Genomic DNA, 19,654 nt, shown 5'->3' on the forward strand with positions numbered 1-19,654 from the left:
ATATGTGAACTGGAGATGCCAAATAAATATTATTATTATTATTTATGTTTGTTAATTAATATTTAGGGTTGGGTTAGGGTTACCCTTTAATGTTTAATTTCAGCTGTGAAGCCATGCTGGGCAGGATCCTATTGTAAAAACGTACCCCATATCGTCTGTTAACATGCAAGCTACTGTGTTAAATAACCTGTAGTAGCCTTGATTAACTGTTTCATGCTGTTATCATCAATCTAGTAACTAACTCTGATGTTTGAAGAGGTCTGTAATGTAAACTGGATAGCAACAGTGCAGCTGCCAACTATTGTGCTTTATTATTTACAGCTTTTATTGTTTTCTTTATTGTCTTAAATAAAATGTGATCGATTGATTTCTTCACCCTCTAGTCTTGGTAGTATTTTATCTCTCTCTTTATTAAAAATCATGTTTCTATGTGTGTGATAATGACTTTGACTCACAGACAGTTAAATGAGATCTAAAAACATCTGCTTAATAAACTCATGCAGCTGGAAAAACATTCACACATTTCCTCTGACTGAGAGAAAAACATTTAAACATCTTCATTGCAGTTTTTAAGCCTGTTTTCTGCTGACACAACAGAATATATAAAAGAAAAAAACCTGAATAAAAATAATCACAGTATACATGTAGATAGGCCTAAGAACAGACCAGTGTGGTGGCTGCACATTTTGGGCTCGATGCTTCTGGCATGACTATTAACACCACCTGCTTTAGGACCTGAAGGCGTGATTATTATTCTTATAGGGTCATGCATTAATGCATATGTCCTCATTTACATACATGCTGCCTCTCGCCATTTTGAGTGATTATTCCAGTGCTGGCTATAATTCAAAAGCACTATTATTCAAAATATCAGAAAACAGTTGATTATAGCATGATAAAAATATGACATCCATCACTCTGACATTTAAAGAAAGGTCTAATGTGTTCCTCATCAATGCAGAGCTGCTATGTTAATTTAAAAAAGCCATTGTTGCCTTTTATTGCTTTTATAGCAGGATTGTCGTGTAGCCCAGAGCATCGCCGTTTTCAAAGACAGATGCATTGCGAAGACCGAACTCAAAGTAATGTCTATAATAAACACAGTGGAAATCAAAGTCAATCAAAACTTAGACTATATCATTAATATTTTGCTCCCTCTACTTGAGTTGAAATTTGAATTCAATTCATCAATGCTATGGTTTATTTTTCTGAAAAATCTATATGGATATTCAAATATTGGGTAAATGTGCATGTGACGTTGGCACAAGAGGACACATTTTAAAGTCTTGATAGAGATCATGAATCTGTCCCACTGCTACTTTTTCATCAGATGAAAATCCATAAATTTAAGAAATGAACCAATGGCAAAAACAAAACACCCAGGGCAACTTTGTAAGCTGTTTAAATCTTTAGATTTAACATTTTCTGCAAACTGGTGTAATTGAACGTAATGCAGGGTTGTTATATTAATGAGGGAGAAAATTATGAACAGCCTTTCTCTCCTTTATGTAAGTCCTGAAGAAAACAAATTCTTGCCCCGAGATTAATTTTGTTCCCGTGAAAGAGGGAGGGGCTTCATCTGCAGAGGAGATACCTGCAGGATGTCCCAGCTTTCCTTTTTTTGTACAATGAATTAAACAGATGTTTAGAAAAATAATATTGTTGTAATAGATTTAATGTGTATTTAATATGTTGAGAGACAAATTTGAATTCAATTCAGTGTAATGAAAGTTTATTAATGAACGTTTATTGCCATGACTACTGCAGCACCAGGCCGATTAAATTCATGGGGCCTAGAACATCTGTCCTACTGTACAGCACTAGCAAAGCATTATATTGTTTCACTAATATTTGATATTGCTGTACTTGCTCTGTCTAGAAATCTGTTAGCATAATCTTTCTGGTTGTCTATGTCGTTTCTCTGTAATTCTATTACTATAATTTATTTTATTCATAGTATTCAGTCATGTGACTGGCATGGAGACCTGGAGGGCAAACACAGGAAACTCTGATCCGCAGCACAGTGCTGTCAATATTACATCTGTTTCAATGCACGGATATTTACATCACCTCACACTGAAAGCCCATGACTTGAAACTGGATTTGTCAATAATGTCCCATTTGAGACATAAAGGACAAAAAAATTCTTCATGAGGGTAAAGGTCAGGGTCCCTGCTGAAGTATTTTGGTTGATTTGTGACAATTTCAATAAAACCTTTTGATGCATGTTAGATTACTCAATTTTTGCATTTTGGCTACTAAAAAATAATAATTGGCGGGCAACAATTTGACGTCACGTGAAATCCGTATAGGAATCCTGCTCTTTTCTGCTGGGAAATCACATGGATTTCTTAAACTGTCCTTCCTCCAAACCAACACAGGTAGGAGCCAAACATCAGCAAACCACAGAGACATCATCAGTGTTGCAGTTGTACAGTAATTACAGGTCTCAGCGCAACATCAATTATTCACAGTTATTTACACGCAAATAAACAAACGTCCAGATAAATAAATAATCAGCCACCACATGCGCGCACCGGCATATAAGGAAAACAGGACGTCCGCACACTTTGGCATCAGCAACGCACTTAATTGTCTGTCATAAATAAATGCTAATATAACAAGAAGCGTAAACGTTTTCGTGGTTTATGTGAGCCTGGCCTGTTTGCATGGCAAATCCTGGCGGCAGACATCTCCATCTAGCCGTGCGCAATAATTGAAATGGCGCATTTGGCTGCGGGCAGGCTGTGAGGGCGCGCAGTGAATGCATGTCCACAGACGTCATTTGCTTTTAATGGCCTCCAGGAAATTTGGCATTGCAATTCTCACAGACATTAGAGAGCAAAGAGAGGGAGTGCGGATGGGGGAAAGCACCGCATGCATGAGCACCACATCAGGATATATAGATTTCTTCTTTAAAAGAACACGGTTCTTTACTTTCTCAACAAGTTCTAGTGTGCGCCCCGCGCTTTAGAAAGAAAAGCTGCTTTTACTCATTCACAGAAGGGAAAATGTGTTGCCTTTGTGAAAGAGCCTGGGGGAATATTACATCAGACGAAATGGCAATGATTAAAATCAGCCCTTTCTGCTTCTCCAAAGTCTCTGGAACGGCGTGGTGACACTTGCCTGATGCGCAAACCGTTATATGCTGAACTTTAAACCCTCGCCAGCTATTCTTACTTTGGCTGAAAATAGGAAAGAACGCGGCACTAAATAATCGAGGGGGGATATCAGGTTTTCATCTGTTTAAATGAGTCTGCTCGGGTTTGAGTTAATTGTCCTCTAATCCTGTGGCCCCAGAGGCGTTCGCGCAGCCCGGAGCGAGAATTCCTCTTTCGGCTCTGCTCTGTGATTTACAAACGGATTATTGGCTTTCTTCTGCCCATAGGCAAAGCAGCAGTTTCATATTTGCTTGAAAAGATAGTCGAGGCTGAAATACGCGACGGGATCTGTGTATAAAGAAGAAATAAGAAGATCGAGAGGGGGAAGGAGAGATCTGATTTCCTGGAGAAGGTGAGTTAACAGTCTCGTGCGCTTTTGCGCTTCAGCTCTCAACGCGTCCACACAACAGCGGCGCTTATTGTACGGCTTTAAAGTCACAGCGACCCCTTTTTCATCCATCCATGGCATGTTTTAACGCGGTTTGAGGAGATTCTCGGGACGTGAATAGATAGGCTGGATTATTTGATCGGCTAGAAACTTGAAAGAGAAAGGAGCGCACATTTTCATCTGTGTAAACCGGACTCGGATCGCGCATTCGGACACCTACCTACGATGTTTGAAACGGTACAATTTTTTTTTTACATGAAATATCATCTAAATCAACAGTACATTATTAATTCAATGATGATTTTGTGTTTTGCATTGAATGCTACAGACCGAAAACGCTTCTCCGCCTTTTACGCACCGCTTTCTGTGTGATATTTTAAGCGTTTCTGCTTCTGTAATCTTATTAAACGGCCTCTAGGCATCGAGATGCTGCGTTATTATGAGTATATGTCTCATACCTGAAGGTTTTATAGATGTGAGCTAGACGCCATATTGTGAAATGATCTGAATTTAAGTCTTAACCCGTAGGGCACCGACCTAAAACTGGAGAAGGGAAGCGGAAAAGTGTGTGCGCGTTATTCTTTCATTTCATTATTTGTTTCGTTGGACATTTTCTATGAGTTTGAGTTTGTCCCAGGGGTATACAGTCATCTGTCACACATATTAAATATACAGGCAGGAAATACTGAAACGAAAGTGTTTAAAATCAGCCAGGTCACTTTGATATCTTGAGGGGTTTATGGGAACTCAAGAACGGATGAAAATAATCTAACAACTGTAAATACTGAAGTTGGTGTCTGTTTTGGTCCATGACCATCTCGGACCAGCAACAGATCAGCATCCAGCTGTCAACTTGGTGTCTGCAAAACCAGCTAAGACCAGTTCAGATCAGCCAAAGGGGTTCACTGCTGTGAGTTCCCAATGAACGCAGTAACATTATATATGAGTTGTAAGGAACCAAAGAACTTATATAAGAACTTAAAAAACAACTAAAACATTTACATTTTCAAGATTTGTTAGCAGAAGATGATTTGAGATTCTTATTTGAAAAGTTAATTTCAAAATGTTGCCAGTCCTGTGACTTTAGCAATGTAGTGATAAAACTTTACTCTCTGGAGAGAGAGAGAGAGAGAGAGAGAGAGAGAGAGAGAGAGAGAGAGAGAGAGAGAGAGAGAGAGAGAGAGAGAGAGAGAGAGAGAGAAACTGTTCCACTGTATTCCCTCAGCAGTCATTTCTGGGCTTTTGGTTACAATGCCCTGTAGCTGTATGGTGATGAGGTATAGCTTCATATGCCAGAATCTTCTTAAGTCTTTTCATTTTTTTCAGTGGGATTTGTAATAGATCATCCTGCTTGTGTATTAAATGAACATTACTGCTGAGGGCTTGGTGGCAACACCCTGGAAAATTCTGCCGGCCGCCTCGGGCACATTGCCTCTGGCGCTGGAGCTGAATGGAGCCCTAACAAACTGCCTCCTGTTTACCATGTATGGTTAAAATAACAGGCGCACAAATGAGCCACCGCGAGGAAGCTGAACTGAACGTTCACAATGAAACTGTCTGTCTTATGACAACTGGAATATGTTAAATCATATTTCCATCAAACAGACGTGGCCCTGTGTGACTTGTATAAACACGTCTATAAGTTTGGACACTTGCGAGCAGTTTAAAAGAATCATCGGAGCATTTCAAAGCAAATACAAGAGGGAAGTTAAAATGCTCCTTACACGTTTCGAGTCATTTCCGATGATACGCTCTTATGCAGGGCTCATTGTCTACAATCTCACTCTTATTGCTTTATAAAGAAAGATCTGTAGATTTATTCTCTTCATTTGTATAAGTGAGTGTAAAATGAAACATTGAAAATATGAGGCAATAACTTGAAAGTGCCATGCACAACATGCACAAAGTTTAAGAATTTCTCAGAAAATGATAGACTAGTTCCATAGTTAAAGTGGCACAATAACTATAAGTTGAGTTGTTATAAGACAGTCGACTATTCAAGTTTGTGAGATGTGAAGTGTGCTTTCGAATCTCGGTTCACTAACAGTGTGCTTTGGTTTCGAAACTGATGCCTGGTGTTCCACGTGAACGTGGGTTATGCCCTCATTTCCCAAATGTTCAGATTGGTTGCTGAAGTGTCAGAAGATATCACGTCTAACACATAACACGACCTTTAATTAGAATCTTGCCGTTTTCCCCTCCTTTTCATCCCTGGAGGCGAACACCTCGCATATATCTCTCTCCCCCTCCCTCTCTCTTTCTCTCTCTCTCTCTCTCTCTCTCTCTCTCTCGGCGGTGTTAATAAACATCCTTGTATCCTGCCCACGGGCTGCACCAGTGAAAAGATTCAAACATACTTCATTAGAGCCGTGGCAATAATTTGTAAGCTAAATATGCGATGGGGCAGATGAGAAAGCGATCTGATAAGAGTCGACTCGCTCAAGGTGTGAGAGACACTAACGCACCGTGAAGGCACATCAGCATTATCTTCATGGCTTTCGCGTTTGTCTGTTTCCAGGAAGGGAGAAGCATGTCGCGCCTGTCTCTGACCCGGTCTCCGGTCTCTCCTCTGGCCTCGCAGGGGATTCCACTGCCGGCTCAGCTCACCAAATCCAACGCGCCCGTTCACATCGATGTGGGCGGACACATGTACACCAGCAGCCTGGCGACCCTCACCAAATACCCAGACTCACGGTAAGACCCCTGACCTCTTTTCTACATCCTATTACGCAAAAGTGTGCAGTCAGCAAACTGTAATGAAGCTGTGCTTTGTTTTGGGGACGATAAAATCTTTTATTTATTTTGGTTTGAGAATATTTGTAAAATCATTTTTACACTTACGAAAACTGTTCTTCTGATAAAATGTTCAGATCAAAGTAAGTGCAACTGAAATAGTTTTTTTTTATAAAGTGAGGTACCGAAGGCTATAACATTTTTTTTTTTACTATTTTTGTGGTAATTGTTATACTGATATAGAAATAATTGTTAAAAAATGGTCCCAAGCTGTCACTGTGGCAGTTCCCTTAAAAAGGTCCTGTGCACCATTTAGGTACATTTGTATACATTTGGTACCAATATGCACTTTTGAGGAACTATTATGAACTTTATGAATGTAAAGATGTATTATAAATAACTTACCGTATGTAGAGTATTGCATTTCATTTTTACTCAGATTGTAGATATTATTAATGTTTCTCAAATATTATTGATTATAAGAAACTCAAAATATATCCAATAAAACAAAGTATATTTTAGGTTGATAAGTGTTTAGAGAAAAGGATTGAGTTTGCTCTTTTAAAGATTTTTACCATTGTGAAACTGTACTTTTTTTAACATTGCAGTGCTTAAGTTTAGGTTCGGATTATCTTCTGTTGTTATGTTTTCATATTTTGTTGCAATGTTTTAACTGACTGTACCCTATATGAAAAAATTTGCTAGTGCATCTCTCAGTCAGTTTTAAGCACCTGGTGTCAAAAGGAAATTTAGTGCATCATGCATTTTTCTGAAATGCTTTGCGTTTCTTTACGATTGTGATACGAACACAGCCTGCTTTATTTAGTTATGCAATGCAATTACAGTCAGTCATCTTTAACTGTAATAAAAGTTTTTAAATGATCACTGTACTTGCTTTAAAAGCATGCATGCATTCAATTGTTTCCACTAAAAACACTTTTATTAGTGGGAAGCCCACTCTTTTTTTAAATAGCATGCAGGTGCACTGGCACACAGGGGGTTAAATCCTCTCCCTCAGAGACTGAGGTGACAGCTGAGAGAGTCCGGTTAAAGAAGTTAAGTTGATGATGTCTTTTAATAGATTGATCTCTTAATAATGTAGAGCGGGAAAAGAAACTCGGTCTATAACTTATGTGAGAACATCCGTCTTCCTACAGCCCAGATCCCCGCAGTGACAAAACATATGAAAGTTTCATGCACATTCAGAGATATTTCTCGGGTCAGAACAGAACCATGTGGGTCTAGATCTTTCACGCTGTACCATTATGGATCATAGCACATTTAAGGACATTTAAGCATTTGTATACAGACTTGGTCACAAACATGTATTTTAACTTATTTGTCTTATTTAAAACTTTAGACTTGACAGATACAGATGTAACAATGCAAGTCAGCAGTAAAAAATGTGTGTGTGTACTATAATCTGCTCTTACTCAAACTAAAGGCGATCTGTTAAGGTGTTAACACTTTAAGGTCACTGTAAGTTAAGACTGTGAGTGTTTGTTGCGTCTGATTTCATCAGATCAGTTTTACACGACCGGCAGAGTAAGTGAAGGCTTCTTGACATGACGTGAATGAAGGTTTACCCGTCCACCATCTAAAGCAACTGTCCAACAGATTAAACACTTATTTCTTTCACAAAGACCCAGCAGGTGCACACGCAAGACAAACCTCACTACCATTCTGTCACCCTATACAATCAAATTCAATCCTAAACAGTTCGACTAGTTATACGAGATTAATTATCAACTGTGTTTAATATAACATCACAATACAGGTGCAGTACAGTGTATGTTTTTTGCTAGATTCAGCTTGGCGCAGTTATGATTTTCCTGTCTAGCGCCACGTTGTTTAAATAGAAAATGCACTTGCGCCCATATGGGCATGCTGGTCTGGAAATGAAGTGTGTTCATGTGCATTGCTAGTGCGTTGAAAACTGAAAGCGATGGCGCAGTTGATCAACTAAAACCGTCTGGTGTAAAGTTAATAGCGCAGTATTTTAAATTTATTTAAAGGGCGCATAAATAATATGCACCTATCGGTGGGTGCACAACGCACACACACTTTGAGATGATTTCACAAAAATATGCAATCATGCACAATTAAAATGTTGTCTTTGATTTTGATTTTTATATATAAATGTTAAAATAATTGGGTAAAACTTTACAATAAGGTTCATTAGTTAACATTAGTTAACGACATTAGTTAACACAATAATGAACTGCAGTTATACAGCATTTATTAATGTTAATTTGAACAATTACTAATACTTTATTAAAATCTTATTAATGTTGTGAACTAACATGAACAAACAATAAAAAATTTTTTTGTTTTAATAACTAACATTAACAAAGATGAATAAATACTGTAATGTATTGCTCGTGTTTTGTTCATGTTAGTTAATACATAAATAAACAAACCTTATTGTAAAGTGTTACCAATAATAGTTTTTTTCATTGGTTTTATATCATAGTTTAAAATTGCAATAGGCAATTTTTTTAGGAACTTGTGATACGAATAAAACATTGAAATCTATACATAAAATGGATTGAACAAAATAAATAATAAAGGTGTGGTAAAAAAAGGTCTAAGACAATAAAAACAAATAAAGTTAAAATTGGCTTAATCAAAATAAAGATGCTATAATTGCAGACAAACCCTTACATTTGGTAGTCACTCCTAAAACTTTGCAATGTGTCTGTGGAGAGAGAGAGAGAGAGAGAGAGAGAGAGAGAGAGAGAGAGAGAGAGAGAGAGAGAGAGAGAGAGAGCGTCACCTGCAGGTGACAAAAGAGAGAATCTTTCTTATGCGCTCAGATGCTCAGGGCTGATTTACAGAGAGAGAGAGAGAGAGAGAGAGAGAGAGAGAAAGAGGAAGAGAGAGAGAGGGAGGGGGACAGAAAGAAAAGAAAAACAGGGAGCATTTTAATTGCTTTTTTAAAAAAGTGCAGATGAAAAACAGTGTTTGCCCTCAGGCGCATGGTGAAATTCTAGCTGGAAGAATTGCAAGACCATATGAGAAAGAAAGACCGCGGGCGCTACAGGGAGATGAGTATTGGTTTTTTATAAAGCATTTTACATCGATTTCCAAAGGGGGGAAGCAAGAAGAGAGAAAGAGAGCGAATGAACAAAACAGAAAACGAGAGGAGAGAGAGGTTTAGAAAGTAAGTGAGGAAGTGATGACTACATGAACGATATATCTGATAGAGCGTGAATAAAACGCATGTAAATATCCGTACCTGGTAGAGCTGTGCATGTGTTCGCAAATCACTTTCAGATGCAACAGTATGCATCATAATACCGCCTTCATAGATCAGCTGGGATTCACTGTAACTGTCGCGGTCAGCTGAACCTGGAACTGTAGCCGTGATTAAATGAAGCAGTTTGGCAGTAGTAAGGACGGAAATACTGATCATATGACAGTGCATAAAGAGAATTGAATAAATGACGAGCATAAATCTGAAGTTATTTAACATGAACAGATTGGCAAATCTGGACATTTGTACAATATCATTTCCGTAATCTCTTATATTGTGTCACTCCTAAATACACATATGGGTGATTCTCCAGACTTAGCATCAGATTTTTTTGCTTATATAAGATTAAGGTCGGAACTTACTATACCCATTATTTTTTAGAGGATTTAAAAAATATTTCCTATAGACTTATTTACATTTTTAAGATGATCATTACAAAAAATTATCATTACCGCAACATGATATTACATTAAATATATGCATTTACAAACTCATGTTTTGGTAATGAGAACTAAAAAGTTGTCTAGATATTATGACAAACAAAATTTTAACTTTTGAAAAAATAAGAACTGCCTACCTGGTAGCCACCTTTTTTTAAAATGTTAGTTCATTGAGGGCTTAAACAATGATTGAAAATTGTTGCGGAGGATGAGAAAATTGGTCTTGGACACATTTATATTCCTTATATTTGTCTCTACATTTACCAATGATCACCAAATACCACATGTTTCTTTACTGTAATGTTTATAGTATAACATGCACTGAAGCTTTTTATTTTTTAGATTTTTTAATTATAAATATTTCCATGTCAAAAAACCCAAATCCAGTCATTTACACGTTTCGGTAATGAAAATTTCCCCTTAAAGTTGCAGTGTGTAATTTTTAGAAAGATCTCTTGACCTAAATGCAAAACATTATACAAAACTATATGATCAGGGATGTATAAAGACCTTACATAATAACCCGTTATGTTTTTATTTCCTTAGAAAGAGATGTTTTTATCTACATACACTGAGGGTCCCCTTACATGGAAGTCGCCATTTTGTGCCACCATGTTTCTACAGAAGCCATTAACGGACAAACTTTTTTTACTAAGTTGATTACATGTTTGTCAGGTGGCAGCTAACGTAGCTTCTCCATGCATTTCAAAAGTGAGGGGTGAGCAGTGGACTGAGCCATTGGTTGCAATGCGTAACCTCACCACTAGATGCCGCAAAAATTTACACACTGCACCTTTAAATGTGAAAAAACAACAAATTGGTTTGTATGATGTCATTTCAAATCATGTGCAAAATAGTACATGAAGAGGTGTTTATAACTGTAGCTTCTTATTTTGATGCTCTTACTTTACATACTTTTTTATCAAAATGTTTCATGACACCTCATAGGTCTAATTTCGCAAGAATCACCCATATACACTTACATCCGATAAAGTCAATCACACGCCACATTAAAGAGTGCCAAACGTTAGTTATTGTGTGAGTTTATAAAAAAATTTTAAAATTTGAAAGTTGAGACTTTGTCTCCATCAATTGTCCGCGTCCTTGATGTTTTTTGACTGAGTGGCATGAGAACAATGTCAATTGGCAACTCTTTTTACCCATTTCATGCTTTGAAAATACCTTAAAGTATGTTTTTATGTTTCACATACTTGGTAGTTTCATGCTTATTTCATCGGTAGCATAACTAGCCGTCATTGCCCTGTACATGTAAAGGTCTGAATATGCACAAAACTAAACGAATCGAAACAATGCCGCCATGTTGAACGTGCTGACAAATGATGCGTGCCGCTGAGGTCAGGATGGGCCGATCAGGTCGGATTTCAAGTACAACACAACTGTGATATGATAAATAATTTGCATTTGATCACATTCTTGTTGAGATCAGATGACAGGAACTTGCCCAACATAAAAATTATGATTGACTTTCCATACGCGTTGCTCAGCAAACTTTTACCTGCTGTTCCCCAAATAACCATTTTTTCTTTTACGGTTTGAGGCAAGAATCACTATTACTCTTGCTTGTTGAGGTATTTTCAATTACTTAAGATTTATCCCTTAGTCCTACACTGAAGAGAAACCAGTCAAATCTAGAGAGCTGATTTCATAGACACTCTTAGTCTGCGCAAGTATGAAATCAGCTACAACATACAGACATCTAATATATGGTCATATACGGGTTGGAAATGGATAAGGATGCAGGAGCACAGAGTCCGGGGAGTGGATTTAAAGGGGGAGATGGAGTTCCACCTCAAATTGGTTTGATTTTTTGAAATGGTGGAGGTATTATTTTTAAAGCCCCCATCAAAAAATTTAACTTTTTTCCTTTTAGTTTAAATACGTTGCTTAAGAATAAATATAAACTGGCATGGTCTAAAACACTGACAAAATTCTCATACAGAAGATAAAAGCATTCAAAACCTACATGTGCTAAAAAGTCTTACATTTTTATGACATCAGTCTGCACTTCAACTTCTCATCAAATTTCCTGTCCAATCAAACGCTCCTTAGATGCTGAAGGGTCCCGCCCTCTAAGACGTTACGGTACATTCACACGAGAAAAAAGGCTTGTCTGAAACGTGGCCAATCACAGTGGCCGCAACACATGTTCCGGTCTTACGTTAACGTAATTGGCTGGCTCTGCCTAGGTTATTTACATAAGATGATCTGATTGGCTGATGCACGCATTGCCGCTTGAAAAGTTGAGATATGTTCAACTTCGGTCGTGAGCAACGGCACTGATGCGACACTGACGGCGCATTCACACAGGGCGTAAGCGTTAACGCTTAACGGAAGGCTTGTCTGAAGCGTGGCCAACAGCCAATCACAGTGGCCGCTACACATGTTCCGGTCTTCTATAAACGTAACTGGCCGGCTCTGTCTAGGTTATTTGCATAAGGTGATCTGATTGGATGACGCATGCGTTGCCGCTTCAAAAGTTGAGAAATGTTTAACTTCTGCCGCGAGCAACGGCAGTAACGCGACGCAGACGGATCCACAATTTAGTCTGGCAATGCATGACGTCACCCATTAAAAGTGAATGGGAAGCGTTAACGCTGACGCCCCGTGTGAATGCGCCGTGACGCAGCACCGAGGGATCCACAATTCAGTTCGGCAACGCATGATGTCACCCATTAAAATTGAATGGGAAGCGTTAACGCTTATGCCTTGTGTGAATGTACCGTAAGAGTACATCTTTGCTGGACTGTGCCATAAATAAAACGCTATTGGTTATTTAAAAAAAAGGGGATGGTCTTCCCGAAACTTCAGTTGTTTTAGTTAAACTAACGTGACCACATCAAATAATGCTGCTCATTTAAAGGCACTTGGGTGGGTCTTCAAACAAACTTATAACATTTAAAAATAACACTGGATATTTTTATTGCAACTATTATTTTATAATGCATCATCAAGCTTGTCACATGACAATTTAAACTGATGTATTGGTAAGATTTTTTTCTCTTATTTAAAATATCCATTAACTAAATATCCAAATTTTCACAATCCACAAAATTTTGACTAAAATACTGAAGAAAACATACTTAAACATACATATGTTTTTAATATTGTGTTATTTTAAACCCATCTAGAAAGTCATCTAAAATTACCCCCTCCAAAACTAGAGTCCCCCATGAATTTATGCCATTGCTAGCCCTGCATATATGAACAGGTTTGAAATGCTATTTAAACATTTGGTTACATAGTCATATGTGATAATTTTACATACACTGTATTTGAAATGCATACGGTAATATGTATTTTTCAGATTTTTGCATCAGTCAGGTGGCCTTTGACATTGTGTTATTATGTGGATTTGTGACTTGCGCTCATATATCAGGGCCAAAGTAAATAGGTTTCAACATTGTGTTAATCTCACACTAGAAAAGGACTTCAAATGTTTTTAATTTTTTATATTTGCCTAAAGCCTCTTGTTTCAGGGCTGGAAAACTAATACATTTTTGGCTGGCCAGTAAAAAAAACATAAATGCTAATTGTTTTATGCATTTAAAGGAGACTGGCTTCTCTCCATTAACCGTGTGTGTTTTCTCATTTTCAGGATCAGTCGGCTGTTTAACGGAACGGAGCCGATAGTTCTGGACAGTTTAAAGCAGCATTACTTTATTGACAGGGATGGAGAAATCTTCCGCTACATACTGAGTTTCCTGCGGACCTGCAAACTTCTTCTGCCGGAGGATTTTAAGGTCACAATGTCATTCTGTCAAAAGCATGTTTCTCTTTTGTATAGCATGAAATATTAGCCGACTATCTATAGTATATATTTGAGTCAATTTTGGTTAAAAGTCTGTGAAAACCCAGTTTGAGTCCTTTTTTGTGATTTTCTGTTTTCTACATAAAATCATTCTACATAACGTATATATGTTACCAAATATAACCTTGATATCTTAAATATTGACTTAAATATTGGATTATGAGACTTTAACTTGGATTTCACAGACAGGGTCACATTCGTTTACTTTTGGCTGGTCGGATGTTGTCTGTTAATTTTGGTTATTTCATAATTTCACTAAAATTAATTGTTTTTCTATTTTGTGGGTCATCTGGCTATCCATGCACATTAAAAAAATGCATTTTACTTTTACAAGTCAGTCTTAATCTTACTGAGGATGGCATGATAACATTAAGAGTTTGGTTCAAAACGCAGTAAATCTATTTTGACTAATTTGGGTAAAAACGTGTTTTCAATACCAAGAAAGTGACAGAATGAAAACCACTATTTTCTGTTACAAACTTTCACATGGTATATTCAGGTTATAATAACATTAAAAATTCAAATCCATAGTTTGATTTTCAAAGATTTATTATAAAAACTGATTATTTTTTCCACAAAATGCAATAAATCCATCAGTTTTTCCCCAAAATGCTATAAAACTACTGAATCAATATATAAATGTGCATTCATCTTTGCCATGTTATATTCATTTAGTTGACTATTGGTATACACTGATTAAAAAATCAACATTAATGACATTAATCAAAACACTTACTTTGTCATATTAAGAACACTGTCATTGCTGCAGTCATCCTTGAAACGTCGTCGCTGAACTTTTTTGACAATGATCAGCTGTAAAATATTTTGGTCCTGCTCGATTTTTGTTGACTTTGCGTAAAAAAATGTAAAGTTTTTCATAAGATCGCCTGTGGTCAATGTGTTAGCATGACAGAAGCTTGATGCTGTCGGGAGAACAAACAACAGCTGGCATTTTTCCGTCTCCCGAGTGCCTCTCACGTAAATTATTAGATTTTGATGGCTTACGTTTTTTCTATGTCTCAGAAAACCATCACAGGTTTATCAATGCCATCAAAATAACTATTTTGTTTTTTCTTGTTTGTTGTCAGGAAGTACAATGTAGAAGAGGAAAACTAGGATTCTGTGTGTACTCAACGCGCCGCCATTGATGTTTACAAATGCATGGAATGGTGCGCTGTGATTGGTTAAGTGGATTTATTGCGTTCTGCAGAGAAGGAGGACTGGCGTTTATCGTGTTTAGGAAAAAAGGGATAAACGATGACAGAACGACAGCGGATATCGGATTTTGCGTAAAATTAAGAATTTACTTTTTAATACTGACCTGATTAAAAAAAATGTGTTTATCGCGTTTTGGAACCAAACTCTTCAAATGTTTCACACAGAATCGTTTAAGTTTATTAAAAGTTAAGTTTAGTTCAAGTTTATTACATGCATATATTGCACCAAACATCTATAGGACATATGCCATTAAAAACCAATACTGTTGCGTTCTGTAGCTCATTCTCTCTATACTCAGCACAGATAAGAAGAAGCAGTGTAGACTCAATTTGATTATTATTGTGTATTTTCAGTCTGCAGTATTAAGCTTGTCTATCTCTGCGACTGTCACGATGGCTCACAGTGATGTGTACAGTATTTTACTGAGTCAGTGTAATTGTGGAGCAAAAGCTGAATATGTTTTGCATCTATCAGCTGTTTGTTTCTGTCTCAGCAGTTAGAGAAACAGATGGATGATCTGTTGCTAAGATACTTGAGTAAATGAAATCATATTGCTGATGTATGTAATGTTTTAAGAGGCCTGTCTTTGACACATCATTTCATCTTCAACGTTTTCATCAATCTTTTGGATTGAAGTCAGCATAAAACTGCATTCAGAATAATGTGACATACATAAAAGATACATTTAACTTGGGACTTTTCAGAATTGAGAGTGAGTATTTTGTAAGGTTGCTAAAAGAATGCTTAACTAGCTGTTTAAAGGGATAGTTCACCAATGAAATGAAAATTCTGTATTAAGTTTTTCATGTTGTTCTAAATCTGTATGAAGTTTTTTTTTTTTTTTGATGAACACAAAATAAGATATTTTGAGAAATGATTGTAAGCACACAGCTTACCATCATTTATCACAATATCTTTTTCATCATTTATCACAATACTTCCATAATATTTTCCCTACTATGGAAGTCAATGGTTACAATCAGCTGCGTGCTTACCATCATTTATCAAAATATCTTCTTTTGTGTTCATCAAATTAAGGGACTCGTGCAGGTTTGGAACAGCATGAGGGTGAGTAAATGGTGACAAAATGTTCATTTTTAGGTGAACTATCCCTTTAACTGATCAGTGGATGTTTGGTAATTTTAAGATGATCCATAACTGTCTATTAGAAGTCTATTAGACTTAACAGCGGATCAGTCGAGTCGAGTGTCATCTGTGCTGCTCGTCTTGTCGAAGTATGTGTTCGGTGCGTTGTGTGGACCTGTGTGCGTCATGCGTCATGTCAAGATACGTGCCTGCTTCACACGCGTCGAGGGGGTTTGTGATGGAGGAGACGCTCACGTTCACAAAATACTTGCAAGAAACTTAACACTAAACTCGGATTACACATGAAATTAAGCGAGTATCTGGCAAACGTGGGCGTCTCTTTTATCATAAACCCTTTAGACACGTCTACAGCAGACATGTGTTTTGGCATGATGCGTGATGCACGTGGGTTCGGGTGACGCGCCGAACGCATGTTTTGACGAGACGAGCCACACACATGATGAGCTTCACATTGTGCGCCTTCAAAAAAGAAGTCGCCGCCACGGCCACCACTGCAGTGGATTATAATAATGTATGTTTTCAATTTGAGTAATTTTAATTAAATATTGTGTGTTTGTTTTATCACTTGCAGTATATTATGTATCAACATTTATTATTTAGCTATTACAACAAACAAACATATAGGCATTAACCCATGAAACCCAGGTAACAATAACAAGTTTGAGAAGTGGGGGAAAATGATTAAGCGTTGATCGAAAATTTTGATTTAAAATCACAGTTGAATCATGCATGCGCAAGAGAGACCAGGAACACATTATTAAAAAAACATCAAGTCAGTTTTTGTTAAATGTGGAGGTTATGATTTCTGTCATGTAAGATTTGACCTACATCAGTGTGTGTTTGACAACATCAGAGAGAAGTGGTCGTCTCTTATATGTATTAGATAGAGACAGGGGAATATTTCTGTGAGATGTTGTCTTGCCAGTGGGCTATAGAGTCAGATCATTATTTTGGATCATAACAGGCCTGTCGGACGGCCTGAACTTGAGGGAGGAACGATGCTAGCAGCTACTCTTCATGTGTCGAACCCTCGCCCAATCTCTCTTGTATCAGGCTATTTTTTTGTGGCGTTACACTAGCGATAACTAAGATTCTTTAGAGAACAAGACTGATAAAAAGAAGGAGAGATAGAAAGAGACATGTGGAGCGCCTGTTTTTACCTTCTCGCTCTCTAGAACTGATATATCGACTGTGTTTTGTCATTAAAGGGCCCATATTGTGCAAAATCCACTTTTACAAAGTGTTTGGACATAAATGTGTGTCCAAAAACAACCCTACAATGAAAAAATCCAGCCTTTACTTCTTTTTTAATCTTTATTAAACCAAAATCCAAACCAAGTCTCATTAGACATGCTGTTTTGATTCTCTTGTTTATGTGACATCACACAAACAAGCCCCACCCACAGCCACTGACTGACTGGTTAATTTTACCCCAAAGCTTTTCTAAATGTGTTTGTTAGCACATTGTAGCGTTAATGCGGCTAAATATACTATTCTCTCAGACTGTATTCAAAGGAATCACATCTATTTTTAACTAAAAGCGTTCACTGTCTGTTGGTAAGGGAGTGAGGAGCTCATTTGCATTTAAAGGCGGAGTCCATGATGTTTGAAAGCCAATGTTGATATTTGAAATCACCTAAACAAACACACCTCTACCCCAATCAAATCTGGACCTTCTGTTGATAGACCCGCCCCACACATACGCAACCCGGCAAGGATGTCGGTTAGTAGACATGCTCCTTACTGCTGATTGGCTATAAGTGTGTTTTGGTAGTCGGCCCGTTTCCAAAGCGTTTTTCAAACATCGTGGACTCCGCCTTTAAAGGTACACATATAAAAACAATGCTTTTTGCTCCCGCCCAAATAGGTGCATTTTGGACATGCTATAATAAATGGTCTATTTAATGTGGTGTATTTAAAGTTGAAACTTCACAGACACATTCTAGGCACACCCCAGACTTATATTACCTTATAAAAATGGGAATAATGTGCGACATTACACACTGCAAAAGGCAATCAAAACCAAGAAAGAGTTTCATGCATACTACGTTATGTTATATTTAACAACAGCAGGTTTTGGTGACTTCATCTCTTTTGTAATGTGAGGTTTGGTGTATTCGAGGTGTTGTGAGGTTGGCTGAGGAATCATTTGAGTTTTTTGATTCAATTTAAAGAATCATTAGTTGAATCGCTAGTGCTGATTCAGTGAGTGAATGAATGCCACAGTAGTTTCTCCACTGTATATGTATAAAAAAACTCTTGTGTTTTGAGTGTTTTGATATCATGTTAGTAAATTTTTTTCATCATATGTTTTCTTCGGTTTCTAAGTTGGGTGTATAAGATACCAAATCCAATGTTATGTCATATTAATCGATGTCTTGTTGACTAAAATATAGCATCGTTTTGAAATATGTCTGCAGGTCTTAGCAACTTTTTGGTGGGCTTGAAAATATTTTTACCCAGCGGGGTTAACTGTAACGCTGTGTTAACTAACCTCTCAGCACTTACGATATGAAAACCGCTAATGTTAGGGTAATTCTTGCCATTGTTTTAAATAGGCTTCACACGAATGGTTGCTGGCTGCCAACAAAATAAATGTGCCTGTCTTATTAAAAATCGTGTGTCAAATGCATTTTTGTTCATATCTTTAATATTGATTGAATAAGGTCACGTAAAAGATTGAAATCATAAAGAAATGAATGGCTAAAATCAGACTTTGATTTTCATTATCTCAGAATTTGTTTTGTCATAATTATGCTGCTTTTTCTCACATATTTGTATCCAACTATTGTTAGAAAAGGGCTGGATGAATGAATACAGTGTGGATACCTGTGTATTATAGACAGATATATAAACAATATCCATATCAAGTATATAGACAAAATAGTATTGAAATATTAGCCTGCTAACTTCATTTTTATCAAGTGTTACAACTAAGCCCCTGCCTGTTACAATGAATCCCACCTATGGGGTAAGTTGTAACGTTTGCACTTCTGTTACGTTTAGTGTAATTGTCCAAGAATGGTAAGTAATAGAAACAATCTTCAATTGTTCATTTGTAGCAGAGATGTGTGTGTTGCTTGTGTAAAAATATAATTAATCAAACTCAAATATTTTTTGAATTATTAAGCCAAAACCAAAAAGCGTTAGGTGGTGCCCCGCTCTCCCCTATAGGATTGCAACCGTCAAGAACCTACATTAAAGGGGAAGCCATTCAAATATTGGTAGTGTAATCATTTGCTTACAGTATTGCATTATATTTTTAATACAAGAACAGATTTTTCGTTTCTGAACTTCTTTTTAAAGAGATTGTGGCATCTAAATCATGCATCTGCGTTTCAGTCTGTTTTCTGCAGCGAGAAACTGTAAACATCCCTTCTCATCATTTAGTTACTATTCAGGCCGTGTGCTGCTGTTTATGATGTTTATATCCATCTTTATGCAGATTACACTGCAGACGCTGCGCACAAACCCAAATGCACAGATGCACTACTGCATCTACACCTCTCTTACTATGCTCTG

The 19,654-nt window shown here is 37.2% G+C and overlaps 1 protein-coding gene across 3 annotated transcripts in view; it reads left to right on the top strand.

Annotated features, from left to right (window-relative positions):
• The first annotated feature begins 2,690 nt into the window (after nt 1–2,690).
• Nucleotides 2,691–19,654, top strand: part of LOC129418927 (BTB/POZ domain-containing protein kctd15) — a 35,020-nt gene continuing 18,056 nt past the window's right edge. The window contains exons 1-3 of one of the 3 annotated variants that reach the window (XM_055173898.2): nt 2,691–3,513; nt 6,068–6,243; nt 13,595–13,739. In XM_055173898.2, the coding sequence (XP_055029873.2) occupies nt 6,080–6,243; nt 13,595–13,739 (309 nt within the window). In that variant the 5' untranslated portion in view covers nt 2,691–3,513; nt 6,068–6,079. The other 2 variants (XM_055173897.2, XM_055173896.2) reach the window with 2 other exon arrangements.

The sequence above is a fragment of the Misgurnus anguillicaudatus genome, chromosome 15 (assembly GCF_027580225.2).
Source record: "Misgurnus anguillicaudatus chromosome 15, ASM2758022v2, whole genome shotgun sequence".
NCBI lineage: Eukaryota > Metazoa > Chordata > Actinopteri > Cypriniformes > Cobitidae > Misgurnus > Misgurnus anguillicaudatus.